This window comes from Perissodus microlepis, chromosome 2 (assembly GCF_051167445.1).
Source record: "Perissodus microlepis isolate ML-2025 ecotype Zambia chromosome 2, ASM5116744v1, whole genome shotgun sequence".
Taxonomy (NCBI): domain Eukaryota; kingdom Metazoa; phylum Chordata; class Actinopteri; order Cichliformes; family Cichlidae; genus Perissodus; species Perissodus microlepis.
The window spans coordinates 34786086-34806796 of record NC_140462.1 but is presented as its reverse complement, the minus strand read 5'-3'; the positions used below and the strand labels follow the sequence as shown (position 1 = coordinate 34806796).

At 41.1% G+C, this 20711-nt stretch overlaps 1 protein-coding gene across 1 annotated transcript; it reads right to left on the bottom strand.

Moving 5' to 3' along the window:
* Positions 1 to 16282: 16282 nt before the first annotated feature.
* Positions 16283 to 19308, bottom strand: LOC146393039 (G2/M phase-specific E3 ubiquitin-protein ligase-like). The gene is made up of 8 exons (XM_084938579.1): positions 19186 to 19308; positions 18493 to 18986; positions 18004 to 18311; positions 17717 to 17892; positions 17197 to 17369; positions 16891 to 17014; positions 16714 to 16732; positions 16283 to 16599 (listed from the first exon to the last, which is right to left on the bottom strand). Exons 1-8 carry the CDS (start codon positions 19306 to 19308, stop codon positions 16340 to 16342), a joined length of 1677 nt encoding a protein of 558 aa, XP_084794705.1. The 3' UTR covers positions 16283 to 16339.
* Positions 19309 to 20711: the final 1403 nt, after the last annotated feature.

Genomic DNA, 20711 nt, shown 5'->3' with positions numbered 1-20711 from the left:
TTTCAACTTTTAACTATTTAAATTTTCAGCTTTTTCCTTTTAAACAAATTTAAAGTGAAACAACACAAAACACTGCAAACCACAACACAATTAAATATAAATTAAAATATGAAAACAAAAAGAAACATGCATATTCTCTGTCATATGGACCTGCATGAATAAACTTTCTGAATCCTTTATCATCAGCAACTGAAAATAGTTGTGGATGATTACTATACCTTTCTAATGTGACGTTGTTGTCCCTGGCTCTCTTTCTCTCTCTCTCCCTCCCGCTCTGTTCCTGTGCTACTGACTGTAACTACCGCCCCTCCCCCCTCTTCCCAGCGTAAAGCACAAGGCTCGCATGCTGAGTGAAGCGGAAAAAAAAGTGCGAGAGAGAGGGTGAGAGAAAGAAAAAAAAACCCCACTGCTCGCGATAAGGAGCCGGCTCGCGTCGTTCACGTCAAAGACCCGGCTCTAAGAGCCATTTTGTTCGCGACCGACACATCACTAGTCAGCAGTCTGTCAGAGGACTAACAGAGAGACAGACATCGGAGTAATACAATTAATGTAAGCTTGCTACAGCTGTATGTATGAAAATGTGTTTCTGTGCTCACAGTCCACTTCTCAAGAACATGTAGTTCATTTTTAGTCTACTTTAAACAGATATCACAAAAGGCTGATGTGGCTGGTTCAGTAGTCTGATTTAAATACGATATTTTTGGCCAGAGATTAATCTGGGATGTTGCTTCACTGCACTCATGGATATTTTCCCTACACCTGAATAAAAAATACTGATAGTTACATATAACAGATTCAGCTGATACAGTATGACTCAATCTGATTCTAAATGTTCAGCACACAGAGAGACACAGAGGTACTGTTTAAAGTTTAGTGTTAACCTGAGTCACTGATCATTTACAGTATTACAGAGTCTGGCAGTCTTTGCATGATGTCCACGTCACTGTAAGTTTTTAGCTGACTCTCAGGTGTGACAGGTGTGCCAGCAGGAAAAAGTAATAATAACCTGCATCCTGAGGTTTGTCATGCAGGATTAAAGGAGCCAGGCTTTGTTCACACAGCTAGGATTGTATTTTACAGGAGGGGGAGATACAGGAGAGGTGGAGGAAGATTTCAGCCTGGGCGTCTATTGTCTTGTGTAGTCTGGAAGATGAGTGGATGACGGGGTGGGTGCAGTTATCTCTGTGGTGGGGTCGGGTGGGCTTTCCCGGGCTCTGTGGGGCCGGGCGGCGCTGCTGTTCTGGGCCCCAGTCCGGATGGGCCTGGGCCCCCTTTTCCTGGCGGGTTGCAAAGTATGGGGGTGCCTACTGGGGTCAGCGGGGCAGCTGGCCCCAGGGAGGGGCCACTTGCCCCTCCCTGGTGCCTACTGGGGTCAGCGGGGCAGCTGGCCCCAGGGAGGGGCCACTTGCCCCTCCCTTCCTTCCCTCCCCATCTCCAGCTGCCTCCCTCTTCCCGCTCCACCACAATCACCCACACATGTAGGGCATTGGGGTAAAGGTTTGTCACCAGGGTGCAGGGGAGGCATCCCCCCCCTCTGTCCCCTTCTGGCTGCCTGTGCCTCAATTTTATCCCACAACTTAGACATTCACATTACTCACACTCTCATAACACACACATATAGGATCTTGGGGGTGGGCACGCTACACGGACTCCAAAAGACCATCAGGGTGTACAACCTCACCCCTGGCGTCGTTGCCCACCTCTCAATTTTAAATACACGTAGACACTGAGGGCTATCAGGAGGGGCTATGCGCTTACCTGCTGCTCTCTGGCAGGTAGCTCCATGCCCTCCTGGGTTTTAAATGCACCTTAGAACACACATGCATCAACACTACATATGAGCGGGCGGAGGGAGGTTTGGAGTCTTTACACACCCCCGTTCTCTGCGACCTGCTGGAGCGGGGGGCTGGGAGGAGGAGTTGGCCGTCCAACTGGGGTCTGGAGTGTGGGGCCTCCCTGCTGCTGTGGAGTCGGGGCGGTCTGCTTCTCCCCACCGCAGGGAAAAGGGTAACACCTCCTGGGTCTGGGTGCAGTTTCCCCCTCCAGGGGCAAGGGTACCTAGACCCGGTTCTTAGAGTACGCTTGGGGAGTGTGATTGTGTGTACAGTGTCTCTATGTCTGTCTCCACGTTGGGTGAGTGCTGAGTAAGTGCTTATGAGAGCATGAGGGTGGGAATGGATGTTTGTATCTGTGTGTGCCTGTTTGTCTGTGTCTATATGTCAGGTCGGGTATCAGACGCCACCTCTCTGGAGACATCTCAGGCCCTCCAAGGTATGGAGGCCTATCTCCCCCCACCACTCCCCCTGCCAGTGGCAGACGCCCGCAGACATCGGTGCGTTGGTGGTTCTTTGTGTCCGGGGATGGGCGTCCAGGTACACACCGGCTCACTCCTTGGTGGCTGCTTATCGGGGCCTGGAGCCTGGGGCTCGCTCGGGCCACTTTGGGGGTGGGGTGCCCTCGGCCTCTCGGCCTGGGGCTTGGTCACTCTGGCGCAGCTGGCTGCCGGCGGAGCTCACGGGCACGTCACTGCAACCCCCCCCGGCTTCTGCTCCGCGGCTGCTGAGTGACCCCTCATCTGGGACTCTCCTCAGCTCTTTCTGGGACAGTGGCGCGGCTGCCCCTCTGTTGGTCTTCCTTGGTCTCTTGCGTTCTGGGGGCCTCTGGATGTCTGGAGTCTTGATCTCCTCCATACCTGCTTCATGCCCTGGAGGACGGGGCTGTGGCCCCCCCACACCCTCTAGCAGATCATTACATGAAGGAACCTTTTAATACAAGCGCGTCCATGCTCACAGGTGTACACACAGGTGCTCACACACACAAACTACACCCTTTTTGGCTCCTACCTCAAAGCACACTGTGCGCTGTCGATCTTACGTGCTGCAAAATAATGTTTAATATTTACTGTGATATTCCCATATATCATCGTGATGTTGTTTAATGTATTGCTCTCGTTTTCTTCTGCTTGTTTTCTTTTTTCTTTCTCAACAGGTGATCCAGGTGATTGATATATGTATTTTTTTTTTGTCTGCTTATTTAGTTGGTTTTTGTTTTTTTGCCCTTTATCCCCGTCCCTCTTCTCCGCTGTTTTTTCCCCCTCTTCCTTTCTCCCTTTTCTTTTCCTCATTCAAGTCTGTCCCGTATCTAGTGTCAGATTATAATATTATTTTATGCCATGTTAGACCCTTAATTAAAGATGGTGAATTATTATGTAGTTTTAGTTTGCATTATTCTCCTGAATTAGAAGAAGGTGATAACTATTGCATTTGTTAAGCTGAGTTGCATTACATTAGACTGCTGGTTTATTGTGAATGAATGATATTGTTTTATGATGCATTATACTGCTGAGTTATGAGAAATACTGTTTGCAGAAAGTCATCGCCTTATTTGTCTGATTAGAAGAGAACAGAACATACTGGAGTTTTCTGCCCCATCTCAGCGGGAGCAGATAAACAGGGAGCCAAGGTCGTAGCTTAGGCACTGTGTGAGAGAAAGAATGTGAATGTTTAGGCTTTTATGATTAGGTGGGGGCCACTAGAGGCTATAAGAGTTTGATCAATGCTCCACCATTTTGAGATCTGATGCTGTCTGCGTACGGTGTCCATCTCCCACGCGTGTGATCATTAAAAATCATCGTTTGACTCAACCCGGCCGGACCAGTGTTGTTATTGTGGTTTTTCCTCTTGTATCCATCCCCAATATTTGAATCCGTAACAGTTTGGGGGCTCGTCCTGTGGTATTGGGGTGGAATTTTGGAGGTTTTGGACGGTCCGAGGTTATCGAACGGACAGGCACAAGCCAGTGGTCTGACGTGAGTGGGCATAAGCCGGCTTATACAAAGGTAAGGCACTACCTGTTGAATTATTTCCAAAGTGTGCCAAATTGGACATGATAAAATTAAAGTCTACTCACTGAAATTACTGGTAAATGTCTGTTTTGATTTTAATGAAAAAATCTCATGAGTTGAAGCAGTTAGAGTCTGCTGAGAAATAAATGCAGTTAGAGTCTGCTGAGAAATAAATGCAGTTAGAGTCTGCTAAGAAATTGGGTTGGAGTCCCAAGTAGTTTGATAGGGAATTGGTCATTTAGTGAGTTAGAGGCTCCGTTGGTTATATGGTGGACCTGAGTGGTCATTTTGTGGGTTGGAGTCCCCATTGACCACTAGGTTGCACCTGCCTCAGTCAGACTCTTGTTTTGGGGTGCTGACTGTTGTTTCAAAGTGTTATAAATTATTATAGGACGGCAGTTGGAGTCTGCTAAGAAGCGCATAGCCCGGAGGTTACGCTCCATCCTGGCCGTGGACGCGCGACCTTGACCTGTCGGCGAACAGGGTTAGTTCAGTTTGGCTTAACTGTGGGGTACAGGGCATCCTGGAATAAGCTAGGAGTTAGAGTCTCCTTACCGTTTGTAACGGTATCTGCGCTTTTTTGGACACTGTTAAATTGAGTTAGGGACTTTAGAGATGAGGCCAGATACAGTTAGAGTCTGATACTGGTTAATTGATTACAAAAAAGTTGGACTTCTTCGGTTGGACCCGTTAACTTAAATTTGTCAAAATTGTGTAGGCGCTAAAGCTGTCAGGCCTGAGAGTGATTGTAAATATAAGACGTCTTTGTAATATAAAATAATAGAGCTGTGTGCGAGACGAGGCTGTGTGTGACGACAGCGCGCTGCAGCGCTGCGAGCTATTTTTAGACGGTGTGTGAACATGCAAATGAGGTGGCTGCTGTGAAGCGCACAGAGGACTTTTGCTTCCTGTTTAACGTGTTTTTTGAGTTTTATAATGATAATTTGCAAATACTGTTAAAAACCTGTAAATAAGATGCTGATTTTGCTGATTATAATATTACAAATAAGGTTTTGAATGACTAGGGTGAATATTTGATGTTTGGCTGAGTTTTGATATAGAAAAGACAAATCGTGCATGATTTAGACCGGCACGTCAGTCGGCAGAGTAAGACTGAGTGATAAATACAGCTGTGATTTGTTTCAGTTTTATGGTGTGAAGCAGGATTTATAAGATTTTTAAAGTGACTCTTGGTTCAGCCCAATAATATAAGCGGTTACATTTGATTTACTGTTGGTTTTATCATAATATAGGGTGTGATCAAGCACGGATTTCAGCTGTGTGTGTGACAGGAACTCTGCATGCCCATAAAAGGCAACGGCCAGACTGTGAGAAGTATGCACCGAGAGAGAGAGAGTAAAATCTAGTCAGATGAAGTGAATTAGGATGTTTTTAGAAAAGAAATAGTAAGTGAAGGTTTTTAGAAAAGAAATAGTAAGTGAATGTTTTCAGAAAAGAAATACTAAGTAAATGTTTTAGTGTGTTAATACAGGTGGATTTCTCCCAACCTGGAAACCTGAGTACAGCGGCAAAAGCATAAACAGAATTGGGACGACAGACAGGCCAAGCTTTGGCTCAAAAGTTTACAGCTTGACCTCACTCTGTCCCCACCCGGAAAAGAAACTTAAAGGACATCTTCTCCTCCAGTTATCGGTTACCATCACTGGAAATTTGCAGGCAAGTTTTTGACTGAATTGTTATTGGCACCATGTGTCCCTTAATCTCACAAGCAAGCTCTAACTCCTGGCTGTAGACATGGAATGCTGTTATTTAAGGTGGGAAATCAAAATTTGGGAAACAAAATAAAAACACACACACAACCAGAGAAATGTATGAGAAAGGCACGTATTCGAGAAATGCCTCGTTTGAGAAAAAAGTTAAATTAACCCACCTACAGACGCACACACACGCAATGAAAAAACAGCTTACATTCATGAACACGTGACGATTTTTCAGCAAGGTTAAAGCAGCTAAATTTAACATACACCTGTTGCTGAATGATAAAGTTTGTCCACTACTAACAAATAAACTCTCTGGGTTGCAGGACAACAACTTAACTTCAAAGAGAGACACTGGTCTGACCAACCAGTGACGACACGACAAATTTAGTGGTTAAAAGATTCAAATTGTGACATGTTTCCCGCTGATTGATTAATACAAGTGATTACTGAATGAAAGAAAATTCCTTTTTGGGCTTTTAAACATGATTTTAAGAATTTTAACATGTACCTGTGTTGTCCTGTCAGCTTGGTGGGTTATGAGTTGATTATATAGTGAGAAAAAACAAAAAAAAGGGGGAGAGAAGGCTGACACAGGGCCTGGTCCCGTTGTTTCTCCCCTCTCTGAATAACACAGCCAACACAACATCATTTTCCTGTTCGTCTGTTTTTGTTTTGTTTTTGTTTTGTTTTTGTTTTTTCTCTTTATGCTTGATTACAGGCTGCTTTGCCGAGGCTGACCTGGACTCCTGCTCTCCCCTCTACCATCTTTGCTCACTCCTCTACCATCTTTGATGTGACCCTGACCAAATGCTACAGCAGCTGGACCCACAACAACAACCTGCAAATGTCAACAGTGCTGCAGGAAAACGATCTCATGCAGTGGAGACGGAGAGCGTTAAATCCAAGGCCCGTTTCACTACACGGGGGAGATTTCCAGACAGCTTCAGCTGACAGAGCTGTGACGAGACGCCCATTAAGCCCGGATGAAAAGTGAGGGCGAGCAAAAGAATGCTGACCTTAACAACTCTGCATTAAAACTGTGCAGGACAGTGACGGACCAACACGGATGATCGGGCAGCAAAAAGGGCGTGCCAGAGACAGCAGGAGTAACTGAGGTCAGGAGGCACCTCAGAATGGACAAAAGCACAAGAAGAAAAGCTGAAGGCACAGGTGTCGGGGCTCGGCCAGGAGCTGACCTCTGAGAAGAGCCGGACAGCAGAGCTGCAGAAGGCCGTGGAGCAAAGCAAGGAAAACATCAATGGACTTTAATCTGACGTGTACGGAAAAGACTCTGAGGTTTCTGCCCTCAGTAAGAGCTCAAGGCATCAGAGCAAAAACTGAGCATGGCTCAGGAGGAGCTGGCTGATAATCGAACCCATCAGTCAGGCTTAGAGTCCCAGACACAGGACTTGAAATCAGGCTGGAGCTTGCTGGAGCAGGAGGTCGCCAAACCTGACAAGAAGCTCCTACAGCAGGAGCAAGCCCTGAAGGAGCTACAGAAGCAAAAGGGTCAAGTTAAGGAGGAGCTGGACAAGGAGAAGATGCAAGACACTGGAGAAAAGGACTGCCTCAATTGGGGCCAGAACCAGTATGGACAGAACTTTGAGCAGCAGCATCAATGGATGCAAACAGACTGAAATGGAGGAGGGCAGGACCCCAGGGCACGCCTCAGGCTGTGGTTTACCCAGAACACCAGAACAGGAAAGTGATGAACACAAACACACACAAACACACACACATCTACATGCACTGACTCAGAATGAAGAGAAACACACATATGAACACATATGCACTCGTTGATTCACTGACACACACACACACACGTGCTGAGTCAATTGAGTGAGAAATGACACACACACACGCACACAAATCGAAATGCTGATTCAATTCACTGAGAAGTGATCCACACACACACACACACACACATGCACACGCTTGTGCAATGAAGAGTGATACACACACACACACGCTGCTGCAATGAAGAGTGATACACACACACACACGCTGCTGCAATGAAGAATGCTTTACTAACAAATGCTTATGCTGACACGCAAAATGCTGCACACAAACATCCAAATACAGAATCTGTTACAACAACAAGAAGCCATTGATTGTTTATTGGTTAAATGCATTTCATGTCACCCAGAGGGCGTTTGTGTAGATTTAGGGGACGGGGTCTAAGGCAGTTTGGTTATGAAAACAATGTCTGTGCGTGATGTCTGTCTATGGCTCAAGGCCTCGACTGAATTGTTTACTGTGCTTCACACAGCATGATAAGGAGCAGTGGTACAGAGTGAAAATGATGAATTAACGGTGTGAGTTTTATTTCAGAGCGCCACATTTTTTGTGAGTGAGATTTAATTGAAGGAGGAACACACTGAAAAAAAAAAAATAAAAAAAATCCAACAACTCAATTTGTTCTCATTGAGATGACACAATACAATCTAATAAGAGTGGTTAGTTGCTCAACTCACGGAATCCACAACACCGCATAAGATTTCAAACTGCAGGAAAATCACTGGAGTTATAAGAGGCAGACAGCGACATACACACCCCATGCATGCTATTGCTATTTATTGTGGATTAACCTGTGAAGGGCAAGAACAAAAGAATTCTGCATCAAATACCGGAAATCATAGCTTTCCTGTATTTCCTACATTGTTGGCATGCTGGTTAGTGCTGTTGCTCCACAGTAAGAAGGTCCTGGGTGCAGGTCCACAGTCTGGCTAGTTTGCAGTGGTTTCTCTCTGGGTATTCTGGTTTCCTGCCACAGTGAAAAGTCATGCAGCTATTAGAGCTAGGTTAATTGATGATTCTAAATTATCCATGAATGTGAGTGTGAATGGCTGTTTGTTTCTATCTGATAGACTGGTCAGCGGTCCGGGGTGTACCCTGCCCCGTAACCTATCACTTCAGGGTTATTTCCCAGCCCTGGTGCAACCAGGAGAAAGATAGGAGGATGGTAGTTGTTGTAGACCCATTCAATTTTTATGGTAACCAGGATCTAGACTTTGTTGAACCGCATGCAATATGAAGACAACATGTAGTATTTAAGTGACCAAGTAGAATCTGAATAAAGGTTATTGAATAGTGTTGAAATAAACTGACAGAGTTGTGAAGGATCAAAATATTCCAGGAGCTCAACTTACTCCATCTGAACATGTTTCAATCGTGTTTTATGAACACAAAATGCAGGTTTGCTGAATATGAAAAGGTTGTGTTGATTTAACTCAGTTGTTTAAGTTTCTGCCAAAGCAAAACATTTGTGTGCAACCAGTGTCCACTATTGAATCAAGTAAATCCAACACGTTTTTTGTCAGGGCAAAAAGGAGTTACGGTCCCTGTATTCCTACACAATATTGTCCCAGGAGGGAGAAAAACGTTCTGGTGAATTTTAGTTGATTTTTGGGTTTTGCTTAACACTAGGTTGATTTTATCAGTGAGGTTTGGATTGTTTTCTTTCTCTAAGAGAGAGAAAGATGGTTTTATGCTTGGACATGTTTGCAATGGGCCCCAGTATTTGTTATTATATGAGTATTTTATTGGTTACGTTTGTTTTTGCTTTTGTTACAGTGCACTGAAATAAGAACATCTGAGAGGTGTGATCCACCGGTGGTGATATTTTGGTATTTTGTGAGTTCCTGATTTAACAAATCAGCTCTTTAATCCAGGCCTGAGAGATTGAACTTTAAAGCGCTATAAAATATTCTTACTGAAGACAGTCGCAAAGTGTTTTTCTCCATGATTATAATGGGCTTGGGAGAAATTCACTTATATGGGACACTGATCACATGAGAAGTCCTGAGCCTAAAAGGATTGCAGCGAGTCAATCCAGTCAAAAAACAAGGAACCGTTTTCCTTTAAAATGATGACGTCATCTTGCTGGTGAGGGAGGCTCGAATAGGTTGCGCGTGAGACTCCATTATCAGCAACTTCTGGTATGAATGTGTGTGGATGTATGCATGTGGCTGGACTGTGATGGACTGACGACTAAAAGTTTTAACTGACTTGATACTGAGACAAAAACGATACCGACTTTAGGATTAGTAAATGTCCACAAACAATTCACCCAGCCTGTAAAAGAAGGGTGGATGTTTTGTCTTGCTTTGATTTGTTTTTACAAGAACAGAAGGATGACAGAGACTAAAGGGGGAGGCTGTATCTTCACATGAGCGTGAACTGCAGACTTAACCCTTTGGTGGCTAATTTTGAGTTACTGATGTTTGCATTAAGAAAATTGTGTTTTAGTAGCTGTGTTTCGAGTAATGTATCACATTATATCGGTGGGAAGGTTAAATGCTAAAGTGAAGAACAGGTTTGATTTCACTCATGACTGAACATGTTATTATTAACCATAGCAGGCCACTGTAAATAGTCAATTAACTTTTATAGAGAAAAAAAAGAAAAGAAAAATGCCAAAAACAAAACCACTCTATTTAGGTCTGTGAATAACAGGGGAATAATAGACTTGTCACACTCAAAATGGAGATATGTAATGATAAACACTGGTCCCCATCTTTTAGGTCCTTTCATTGAAATAGTCAATAATTCAGAAAAGTAGAGATATAACCGACAGGGGCATGTGCTGAGAGGTGGTGCTGCACAGGAACAAGAGCAAAATAAAGAAAATTTTTGTGTTTAGCTTTGAGAAATTCAAATTAAAAATGTACCATTACACTCAGAGGATCAATATGAAATCAAATATATGCTAATTTTGTATGTGAGTACATGAGTGGTGACTGTTCTGTCCTGAGCTTTTGTTTTTACAGCACCCACTTGACCACACCAACAGTTTCTCGCCACCAAAAGGGGGTACTTGCAAAGAATAGGGAGGAATATCATCAAAACTGGGAAAGGTAAGCCCCAAAAGGGGGTGATAACACCATAACTTTCACTTATGGTCAAATTCTCAAAATTTGATCCCCGGCTTGAAAAATTCTTCAAAACATTTAGAGACGGAGTGGACTTTTAGATAAATATGATGTGCCAAACCACATGCGGATGGAGAGTTGGAATCGATAAGATGGTGAAATAACACGCAGGAAAATATTGACCATGTTGATTATGTTTATTCAAGTGTGCAGAGATTGGCTAATCTGACAAGGAAATGTTATAAAATGAATTGTCGGAACAGTCAGCGTTAAAGTCACCTTTGACAGTCCAGAGCAAGGTTATTATCGTTAATAATTCGGTCTAAACTGCTGCAAGTGAATTGGAAACAAAATTTGAATGAATTTAGAACACTTCATACTTATAACACAAGTGATGGTAAGCCATAACTTGATTAGGTAAAGCTATTAAGATAATTATGAGCTGCCTTGACACAAAGAAAGTGAAGTCCTTCACCCTGAAAGGATGGAATGATGCTCTGCCTCTGTAGTCAAGTTCAGACATAGGCCTTAAGCAATCATGAGCCACTAATAAGCGTGACAGAATTAATAAGCTTAAATAAACCACATTGGGTGAGCGACCCTGACAAAAGAAAATCTATGAGCACGCAATAAAGTGGATTTGTTAGAGCCCGTTTAACATTTGCCTTTCAGAAAAATAAATAAATAAATAAATTGATTTGCATTAACAGACACACATTAAAAAAAATCCCATTTGACACTGATAAATCCCTGTTCAAATAGAGTACATGTAAACGAAATATCGAAAACTAGAAGTGAAAAGAAAAAAAACCATTTTCATTAACAGAAATAAAAATAAGAACAAAAAAGGAAAACTAACTAAAACTGTAATGAGCGTTCACAAAACTAACTAAAATTAACTGAAGTTATAGTAAAATGTGTTTAGTTTTCATTGAGGTGTGCGTGTCCTACAATAGTCATGGGTGAAAATGAGGTTTAGTTTCCAGATTTCTTCTTGCTGTGTTTCATTATGCCAGCAGGTGGCAGTACGTTAGTCGAGTCGTCTGTGTTGCTGCTCCGTCCACGTGCAGAATCATGTCAGGAAAAGTCGGGAGAAAGCGCCAGAGTCCAATTTGGGATTACTTTGAATATGACTGTGTTTTGGATAAAGCAAGTGTCTTGTAGTGGAAAGAGACAAATTATGAGGGACACTTCTAAGGGAAAAAATCCCACAGACCTTAAAATGCACTTGAGTAGCTCACACAAGAAGGCTAACCTAGCTTACCTTGAAAAGGTAAGGGGGAGCACACTCCCCCTCCTCAGAGAGCTCCCCCCACTCAACCCTCATCCCCAGAAAACAGAAGCTAACCCCATGCAAGGCAGAGTGATGCATCCCAAGACAACAGGACTGGGACATCTACATAACTGTGTGAGTCAATTGCCTACAAAAAGATTATCAATTCACTTGAACCAAAATTGCGAACACCTGGTGCTGCAAGAGTTAATAGTCTCAATACCCAAGGATAAGCATAAGAGCATGACTGATATGATGAAACTGGGATTTTGTTACACTTAATTATTGCAAACACAACTAAAACTATAACTGAAACTGATCAAAACTAAACTGAAACTAAGGATTTTCAAAAAAAAAAAAAAAAACTAGACTGAACTAGCAAACAATTGGTAAAAACTAATTACAACTGATATAAAATTGAAAATCTGAAGTCGAAACTAAATCATAGTCAAAACTAATGAAAATTGCAAATCTATTAGAACCCTGATCCAGACTAAGATGGCGTTGGACATCTTCAGGGCGGAAAAGGGTTGGTGTGACCAAGGTGTGGTTTGGCTTGTTGTATGTATATTTCGAGATGATATGGCTCTGGATGGACCAGTTACCAGGGCATGGAAGGAGGACTGACTTATTAAATGAGGAGAAGGAATTTTCTGGGATTGAAGATCCTCTGGGTGAGTGGTTGACTAAAAGCATGCATAAAATAAAAGCTATTTTTCATTATTGATTGGTAATAGATTGATAATTGGCCACATTTACAGCTGTATTGACTTGTTGTGGACGTAGTCTACTTCATGTTTAAGCACTCTAATTAACAGATTAAAAAAAGAGACATTAAAGGAAGAATATGCAGCGCCACCCTGTCAGACGCCAGTGACGATGGGGCTCAGTGATGAATCAGGTGAGCTGGATTCATGGCTGAATCAAAACATAGGTTCCCCTACTGTGGTCAGTGAGGGAAAAACAGGGGGACATAAAATTAAAAGAGGCATGGATAAACGTTTATTTGTGGGCAATCTTGGAAGAAAACCTCTTGGAGTCTGCAAAAGACTTGAGACTGGGGCAGAGGTTCACCTTCCAGCAGGACAACGACCCTAAACATAAAGCCAGGGCAACAATGAAATGGTTTAAAACAAAACACATCCATGTGTTAGAATGGCCCAGTCAAAGTCCAGATCTAAATCCAATCCAGAATCTGTGGCAAGATCTGAAAACTGCTGTTCACAAACGCTGTCCATCTAATCTGACTGAGCTGGAGCTGTTTTGCAGCTGTGGTGGTTCTACAAAGTATCGACTCAGGGGGCTGAATAATTACGCACACCCCACTTTGCAGTTATTTATTTGTAAAAAATGTTTGGAATCATGTATGATTTTCGTTCCACTTCTCACGTGTGCACCACTTTGTTGGTCTTTCACCTGGAATTCCAATAAAATTGATTCATGTTTGTGGCTGTAATGTGACAAAATGTGGAAAAGTTTAAGGGGGCTGAATACTTTTGCAAGCCACTGTAGATAAGAACCGGAAGGAGCATGTTTGGAGGCGTGGTCTCGCTCCTGAAATTCAGACACTTTTCTCCAAAAGCAGGCAAACACTAGCATCTGCTACCGTGGTAGACATATTTCTGGGCTTTAGGTCCACTGACGTGAGTGCATAGTGTAAACAGTTACTAAACAATTCCAGAGTCAAGGATTCTGATTTTGATACTCTATATTGTAAAATGTATTTGCTTGTCTGCCTTCACAGGCATATAAAATTCAGTGGCATCTCATTCTTAATACACAGGATTAAGTTTGATTTTGGTGAACCATTTGCAGCGATAACAGCTGCAAATCTTCTGGGAAGGCTTTAAGGGGCAGGTGTGATCATGGTATGGAAAATATACAGGTTGCTCGTTTTATGTTACAGGGAAGAGGAGTAGGCAGTGTTATTACAGGTGTTTCAGTACATAACCAAAGAACTGAAAGACTGTGGGCAGAACTCAACAGAGTTGTATCAAGACACTTTATAAATATCTTTAACTTTATGGAAGAACAGGGTATGTTGGATTCACTGAATGAGCTACATCTTTTTTGTCTGCATTATGTTTATTTGCCAAGGTTTGAAAGAGCATTAACAGAATTTGTCAATCAGTGGAACAACCATGGTCTCTCTACACAAGGAGGACAGACCCCTCTTCAGCTGTGGCATACAGGTGTCACAAACCATGGGGGAATCCAGTCGTTTACAGTGTTGGGTAAGTTACTTTAAATTAGTAACTTAGTTACATTACTAGTTACTTCTATCAAAAGTAACTCAGTTACTTCAAGTTACTCGTTACTTTCAGAGTAACTAGTTACTAGGGAAAGTAACTTTGGTTTTACTCAGAATTCTCTTGTTAATATGTTGCTTCCGTAACTGGATACCCAGCCAGACTGCCAGTCTTCTAGCTTGCTTACTTGCCACAAGTGCACTGTGCCACCTACCAATAGAAAGGAAAAAATAATGTGCACATTTCCACGAGAGAAATCCCGCGCCTGATTCTATCCTAGCCTGCTTTTTACATCCAACACAAAAACTGCAGTCGTGGTGCTTTGATTGTACTCAGAACTCGGAAATTCTGCCTTCTGAATAGGAAGATGTAGGGAACACCAGACTGCAGATGAGCTGCATACAGAGCTGGACTGGGACAAAAAATCGTCCCGGGCATTTTGACTAGAGACCGGCCCACCATTATAGGAAAAATCATAAAGCCTTTGAATGAAAATAAACACTGTTGTGACAGTGATGTACACTGTTCTGATGGTATATATGTATCAATCTATCAATTGTTTGTTGTAAGACTCAGATAATTCTTTTTTTAAAAGTGAGACATTTTAAATGAGAATAAGAAAGTATTTCCTTGTGCCCCCTTTTCCCTTTTAATGCCCTACATGGACCCCTGGCAACACTTTGCTAGACCCGCCCCTGCACAGTTACCAGCTGTCAGCTACTTAGAAAAGGATCCTGGTGTTATTTGTCTCTCAGAAACAGTTCATAACTTCCCTTCAACTCATTCATGTCACCTAAAAGGTAAACCTGTTTCTCCATCACCTGTTCAGCTCTGATGATTCAGTAAGGACATCTCCTGGTTTCATCTTCATGTTTCCCTCTCACCACATATCCAAACCGATATCATGACCAGCAGCTTTACAGCTGTGGCTCCAGCAAACATCAGCTGATACTAGAAATTAATATTAAATAAATTCTAACAACAGCTGATCAAGCTTAAAAGTGCTGCTGTTGTTTACCGCGACATCCGCTGGTTTCCTCTTTCTGGCGCAAAGTGGGTGATAAATAAACGAGAGAAAAGCCGACCAGCTGATCATTGATCAGTTTCATGATTGAAGTAGCAACAGGAGAGGGAGGGTGAGAGGATGAGAGAAGAAGAGGCATCTGTGCAGCGTAAACACAGAATAAATCCACCTTTGTGTCTTTTTCATTGTAGCTGAAGTCCGGGACAAACTGTTCCTTTTCACTTCAATACGAAACGCGTAATATTTTCTCTGAATACGAGACGAAACTCTAATAATTAACCTTATGAACAAAATAAAGTTCAACATCAGTAACATAGCACCCACCCAGCTGTATAGAAACTCCGTCATGCTAGCTAGCACGCAGTACGAAAAAGTCAGCATAACGAAAATAAACTCCACCTAAACTTGGTTTATATCTGACCCAGATGGACTGCAGGTTATAACTTCTTACCTGAAGTTCAGTTCACCTGACACTCTCGGACCAGCGGCCGCTTCGGGTCTCTCCTCTTGCCTCCCTTTTCCTTCATCCACCTGCTGGCTTCCACCACTTGCTAATGTTATTGAATCTGTGGAAGCTCCGCGATGCCACCACACGAAGTAACGAATAACGAGCCTATCTAAATCCCAGTAACGAGTAACGCGTTCCCGGTTTTGGCATAATAACTAGTTACCGTGCTCGTTACCACAATAATAACGTAGTTAGTCCCAACACTGGTTGTTTATAAATGACATTTTTCATGTTGATAACTATTATGGCATTGATGAAGAACATTACCAGAACTTGAAGATAAATGAGAGTGCAATGAACATAATTCAACAAGTGAGTCCATCAGAAAATGATGGAAATCATGGAATTGAGTGTTTTCTTCACTTTTACACCTTCTACATTGAATCAAAGATTTTGCAAAAAATAAAAAAAAATATAAAAAAAACATTTCAGAAAACATATCTGATCAAAACTAACATATTGAAACCATTTTCTTTAAAATGATAAAATGACAGCTCTGTTGTCAAACAGAAACTGACACAGGCAGAAGAATAAACAGACACAAAGACAACCAAATCAAAAACAGATGCACATACACATGAAATGAGTAAAGTGAGACAAATTTTGTATATTCAAACTCAACAATCTAAATAAACTTCTGAAGTGCTGTTAAACAATTGGTATCTACCTGTATGAATCCTGAAGAACAATCACTTCTTGTCAAATTGATGTCTTAAAACATCAATTTGACTGAGGCAGGTAAATTTGGAAATATTAAAACCTTAACAAATTAATACTCAATACTCACTTTGAATCAATAGAGAGACCAATACAAAAGAGAAACACGCAAACTCCTCCAGCATAATGTGTTCATACCCTGCCAAAGCCGTAAGTGTTACCTAATGCAAAATCAAACTTCTCCTTGAACAGCTGGTATGAAACATGCAGTGGCAGCCTAATGCAGTTAACACACGTGTTGGCAAGAGGGAAAATTGGTGTAGAAGAGAAATCGTCGTCTCCTCTATGAATGAACTCAATCGAGGGTGCTGGGGAAAAGCCAATAGGTGGCACCGCAGTTGCTCCAGTTGCAAAGGCCAATATCTTCTGTAATTTGGAAGGTCCTTCTTCTTCTGCATAAAACAGAGAAGGAAAAAGGTGTTAAAAGGTTATTTCATTTGGCCAACATAAATTGTCAGTGAGTATTAATCTAAAGCAAGAATCTTAATGACTGTTATTGCAATAACTATAGAGCATGCTTTTCATCTTTCAATAGTGTCAAAGAACTATGTAAAAATGTTACTACAACCAAGAGGGTAATGTGGTGTTATTGTTATATGAGTATGTTATTTAAAATAAAGATTTCAGAAATGCTAACCTATAAATCGTTACATCTATTTATTGTGCACTAAAGTGACAATTACCTTATCATCATCCACCTGGTCAGCAGTCAGCATATGTGGCTCATAGCAGAACAGAGGGCGAAAGCTGTCTGGATGCCTTCTCATTTTCTCGAGAACCCCAAGAGTTTTCAGATCTTCACAAAATCTGGATAAACAGCACAAAGAAATTTTATTCAATAATTCTGCAACTTCATGCTTCTAAGTTAATTGTATATTATCAATTTGGCACAATCAATTATACTAGGTTATTAACTGACCATTTTGATTAATAGGTAAGATTTTTATCACCATTTTAATTAATCTGAAAAACACAGAATACCCAAATACCTTTGAAAAGGACCTTGAACCCTGTGGATGACCTGAAACATGACAATGTCATGTACCAGCAGATCCCTGTCTCTTAGTGAATGTATAGGCCTCAGGCATCCTGCATTAGCCAAGTAATCAAGCAGAGGTTCTTTTGACTTCTCAAGGTCCTCAAGGGTTGTACTTTGAGATATCTAGCATCACAAAGGGCAGAGGAAGGGCTTGTTATGGAAGTTACTTAGTAGTCTTATAACCTATTAGAAGGAACCCAGCCACTAGTGGTCTACACAATCACAATATGCCCAAGCGTACATTGGAAGTCAAATGACTGCACATATTTTTTTAATATGTTTAGAATGTGCTTAAAAAAATAAGAAAATATACTCTTTCGTCTACCCTTATCTGCTGAGTCTTACTTTAATACAGCAGCAACATATAAAAACTTGGCATTCAGCAATGGCCAGACTGATCCGGATAAACATTCTGGAACACAAACTATTTCCAATTCACTATAAGATTTATAAAATAAACATATAGAGACCTTTTTGACTTTTTCGAAGAGTTCCAGGTCAGCTATGTCTTCCAGGGCTGGATTTGCTGAATTTCCAACCAGAAGAGAAAATACTGTTGGTGACAGAAAGTTAGGTGGTGGACCACCATGTACCAAGCTCACTGCAATGGCTCTGCCAGAGATGTAGTACCAGTCCCCTCTGAGAGCTGCAAAGCAACAGAATAAAAGGAAAAGCAAAATTGTCAGTAATGTTGCCTGTAAAAGTAAATATCAGTTAAACAGTTCCCACTATTAATCTTAGAAAAATAGGTAATTACCAGTACTGTCAAGAGCCAAGTTCTTGCAGTTTTCTTTCCCCTCAAACATGGCTGACCTGGCAATGGTGTCCATCAATAGTCTCAAGAATTCCCTCCTTGGCCCGCCTAAATCAACTCCTTCCTCATTTTTCCCCATATCATCTGAGAATTTCACACAGATCATCAAGTTGGGATCATAAGATAGCCTTTGAAAACCACGCAAGGCTCCCTCCCACACAGCAGGGTGATTTATATTAAATTTGCACTGCTGTTTTGTGCTAATTTTGCTTGATAGTTTCAGCAGTATCTCTTGAACAGGGACTTCTGCACTAAAAAAAGAAAATAAAACAGAAAATAAAATATATCAGCCACGTAGTCATGTTACAGAATTTGAGAATATGTGTCACACTGATCATAGAGATTTAAAGCTTAAAAGTTTTATATTGATTTGACAATTCTGGAAAGCTATAATCATGTCTCAAACTCAAATTCTGTATGTTTGTTACTCACATCTGATTCTCCAAGCTTGCAATTATAGCTTGATTTAAATCCTCTTCATCTGAAGAATCGCCAGAAAGCGATGCCACGAGAGTTAAATATGAAGAATAATCTTCATCATTAACACTCATGGCAGGGATGTCTTCACTTCTTGCATTGAAATCTCTGCTGTGACTGCTTGTGCTAGGTTTGTCATCACTTCTTGCCATGTAGCCTTCATCACAAATGCTGTTCCCATCACTTCCTTGCTTTGCTCGTTGCCTTTTACCAACACTCCTTCCATTACAGTTGCTCCCAGTATCATCTTCTTCATCACTGCTAGTGCCAGGGTTATCACCTTTAACATGACTTCTTAACCTTGTAGTGACTTGGCTGCTCATGTCTTGTTGGATTTTTGAACTATCAACTTCAAAACAATCATTGTCACTGTCCTTATCAGTTGCACAACTGCTTAATGCTGATTTGGAGCTGATGTGGGAAGGATCTTTGTCTTCATCTGATTCACTCTTCAACAGAGAAAGACCAAAAACATATATCAAAAGCAAGTAATTATAGCTTATCTTAAAAAGATTAAAATAAGAAATATCCATATTGACTGCTCCCAAACACTTGTTTTAAATAAATATATTCTATTTTGCTAGAAGCCCAATTGTTGACATGTTTTTTCCCAAATCATGATTACTTTTCATTCTTTTAGGAACTTACTAAAAGGGTCCTTGATGGCCTTACATAGAGGGCTTTGGTTTTAAAAACCTTTAGGATCAGCATCCTATTCAGCTTCTGACCATCTTGGAGCTTTGGAGACACCAGCTTATTGCCACAAGCCATTAGAAACTCGAGGCTACAAAAAATAAATAGGGACAACAGCAATTGCTAATTAGTTAAATATTTTAAATATTAGTTAAATATTTTATTATATACTGTTCTGTTTGTGTGTGTGTGTTTGTGTGTATGCTTTTATGACTTTTAAATTCTACTGGTATAGTCCATATGTTTTAATAATGATGAATAATATTTTAAACTTCTTTACTTTGGTATATTATCTTTAAGTACAAGTCATTACATGAATACACACAGTAACAATAAACAATAGTATTTTACCTGACATCCTCTGGAATGCGCTCACCAAAGCTTTCCTTGATGTGTTTCACGACAGTTTGGTTGTCCCAGGTCTTCTGGAATTCAAAAGCACTGAGGGTGTGCCCATGTTTGTGTAACCATAATTTTGAACCTTGTTTGCACACTACTCCCCATGATGGAGTTGGAAGAAGTATAACATCTTTGTTGAAATGGTCATGCTGCTGTGCCATAGCTCTGAAATATAAATATAACTATTAGATACCATAAACAACAGCAAGTGATAACTAATAATACTGAAATGCAGACAGCAGAACACTATCCAAACCCCTACACAGAATGCTTTCATAGACAAAATTGTTGTAGTTAGGCAAACATAAGGGTTAATTTTATATACTGTATTGTATTGTATTCTATATAATTATAGCATCTGCCTTGGTAGGGTGATAATGAGTAGCAGTCTGTTATTAAATTAAATTAATTAATTTATATTAATTAAATAAAATAAATGAAATTAAAATATTGGAAACTTTGCCATTATAGGAATATGTTACACTAAGGTATTGCAGTACATAGGAGCCAGACTTACAAGTGCTTTGTGACAGCGCGTAAAAAAAAAAAGAACGAAATAAAATACTGTTGGTCAGACTGCATAAACAGGCACTCAGTCAGAGGCTAAGCTCTCCGTTTCACTGCAGGGTCCCTTCATTCTTCACATATCCGTGTCGAGCCGAGTGAAAATCCCGAGGCTGAACGGCCTTAGTACAAGCACACACGCTTCTTAGTAGGGCGAAGCTATGAGCTAAAAAATCCAGGCAGACAGCCTGTGTCTGTCCAACCAATCAGAGAGCTCCTTACATCCCACGGTGTGGCTAATTTGAATAGCAGCAGGATTTTTAAAATGAAGTTGTTAATCCAACAGCTAATCCAACTGCTAATCCAAAAGTTAATCCCTGAGCGAACAGGAAAGGGAAATGGATTTTGAAATGCAGTTTATTAAATTGGAATTCAAAAATGTTTTTTGAAATTAAGTTTTTAAAAAGCATTTTAAAAAACAGTTTATTAAATTGGAATTCAAAAATGAATTTACAAATGGAGAATTTATTCTACAATTCATTATTTCAGCACAGAATTCTTTATTTCAATGTGCGTGG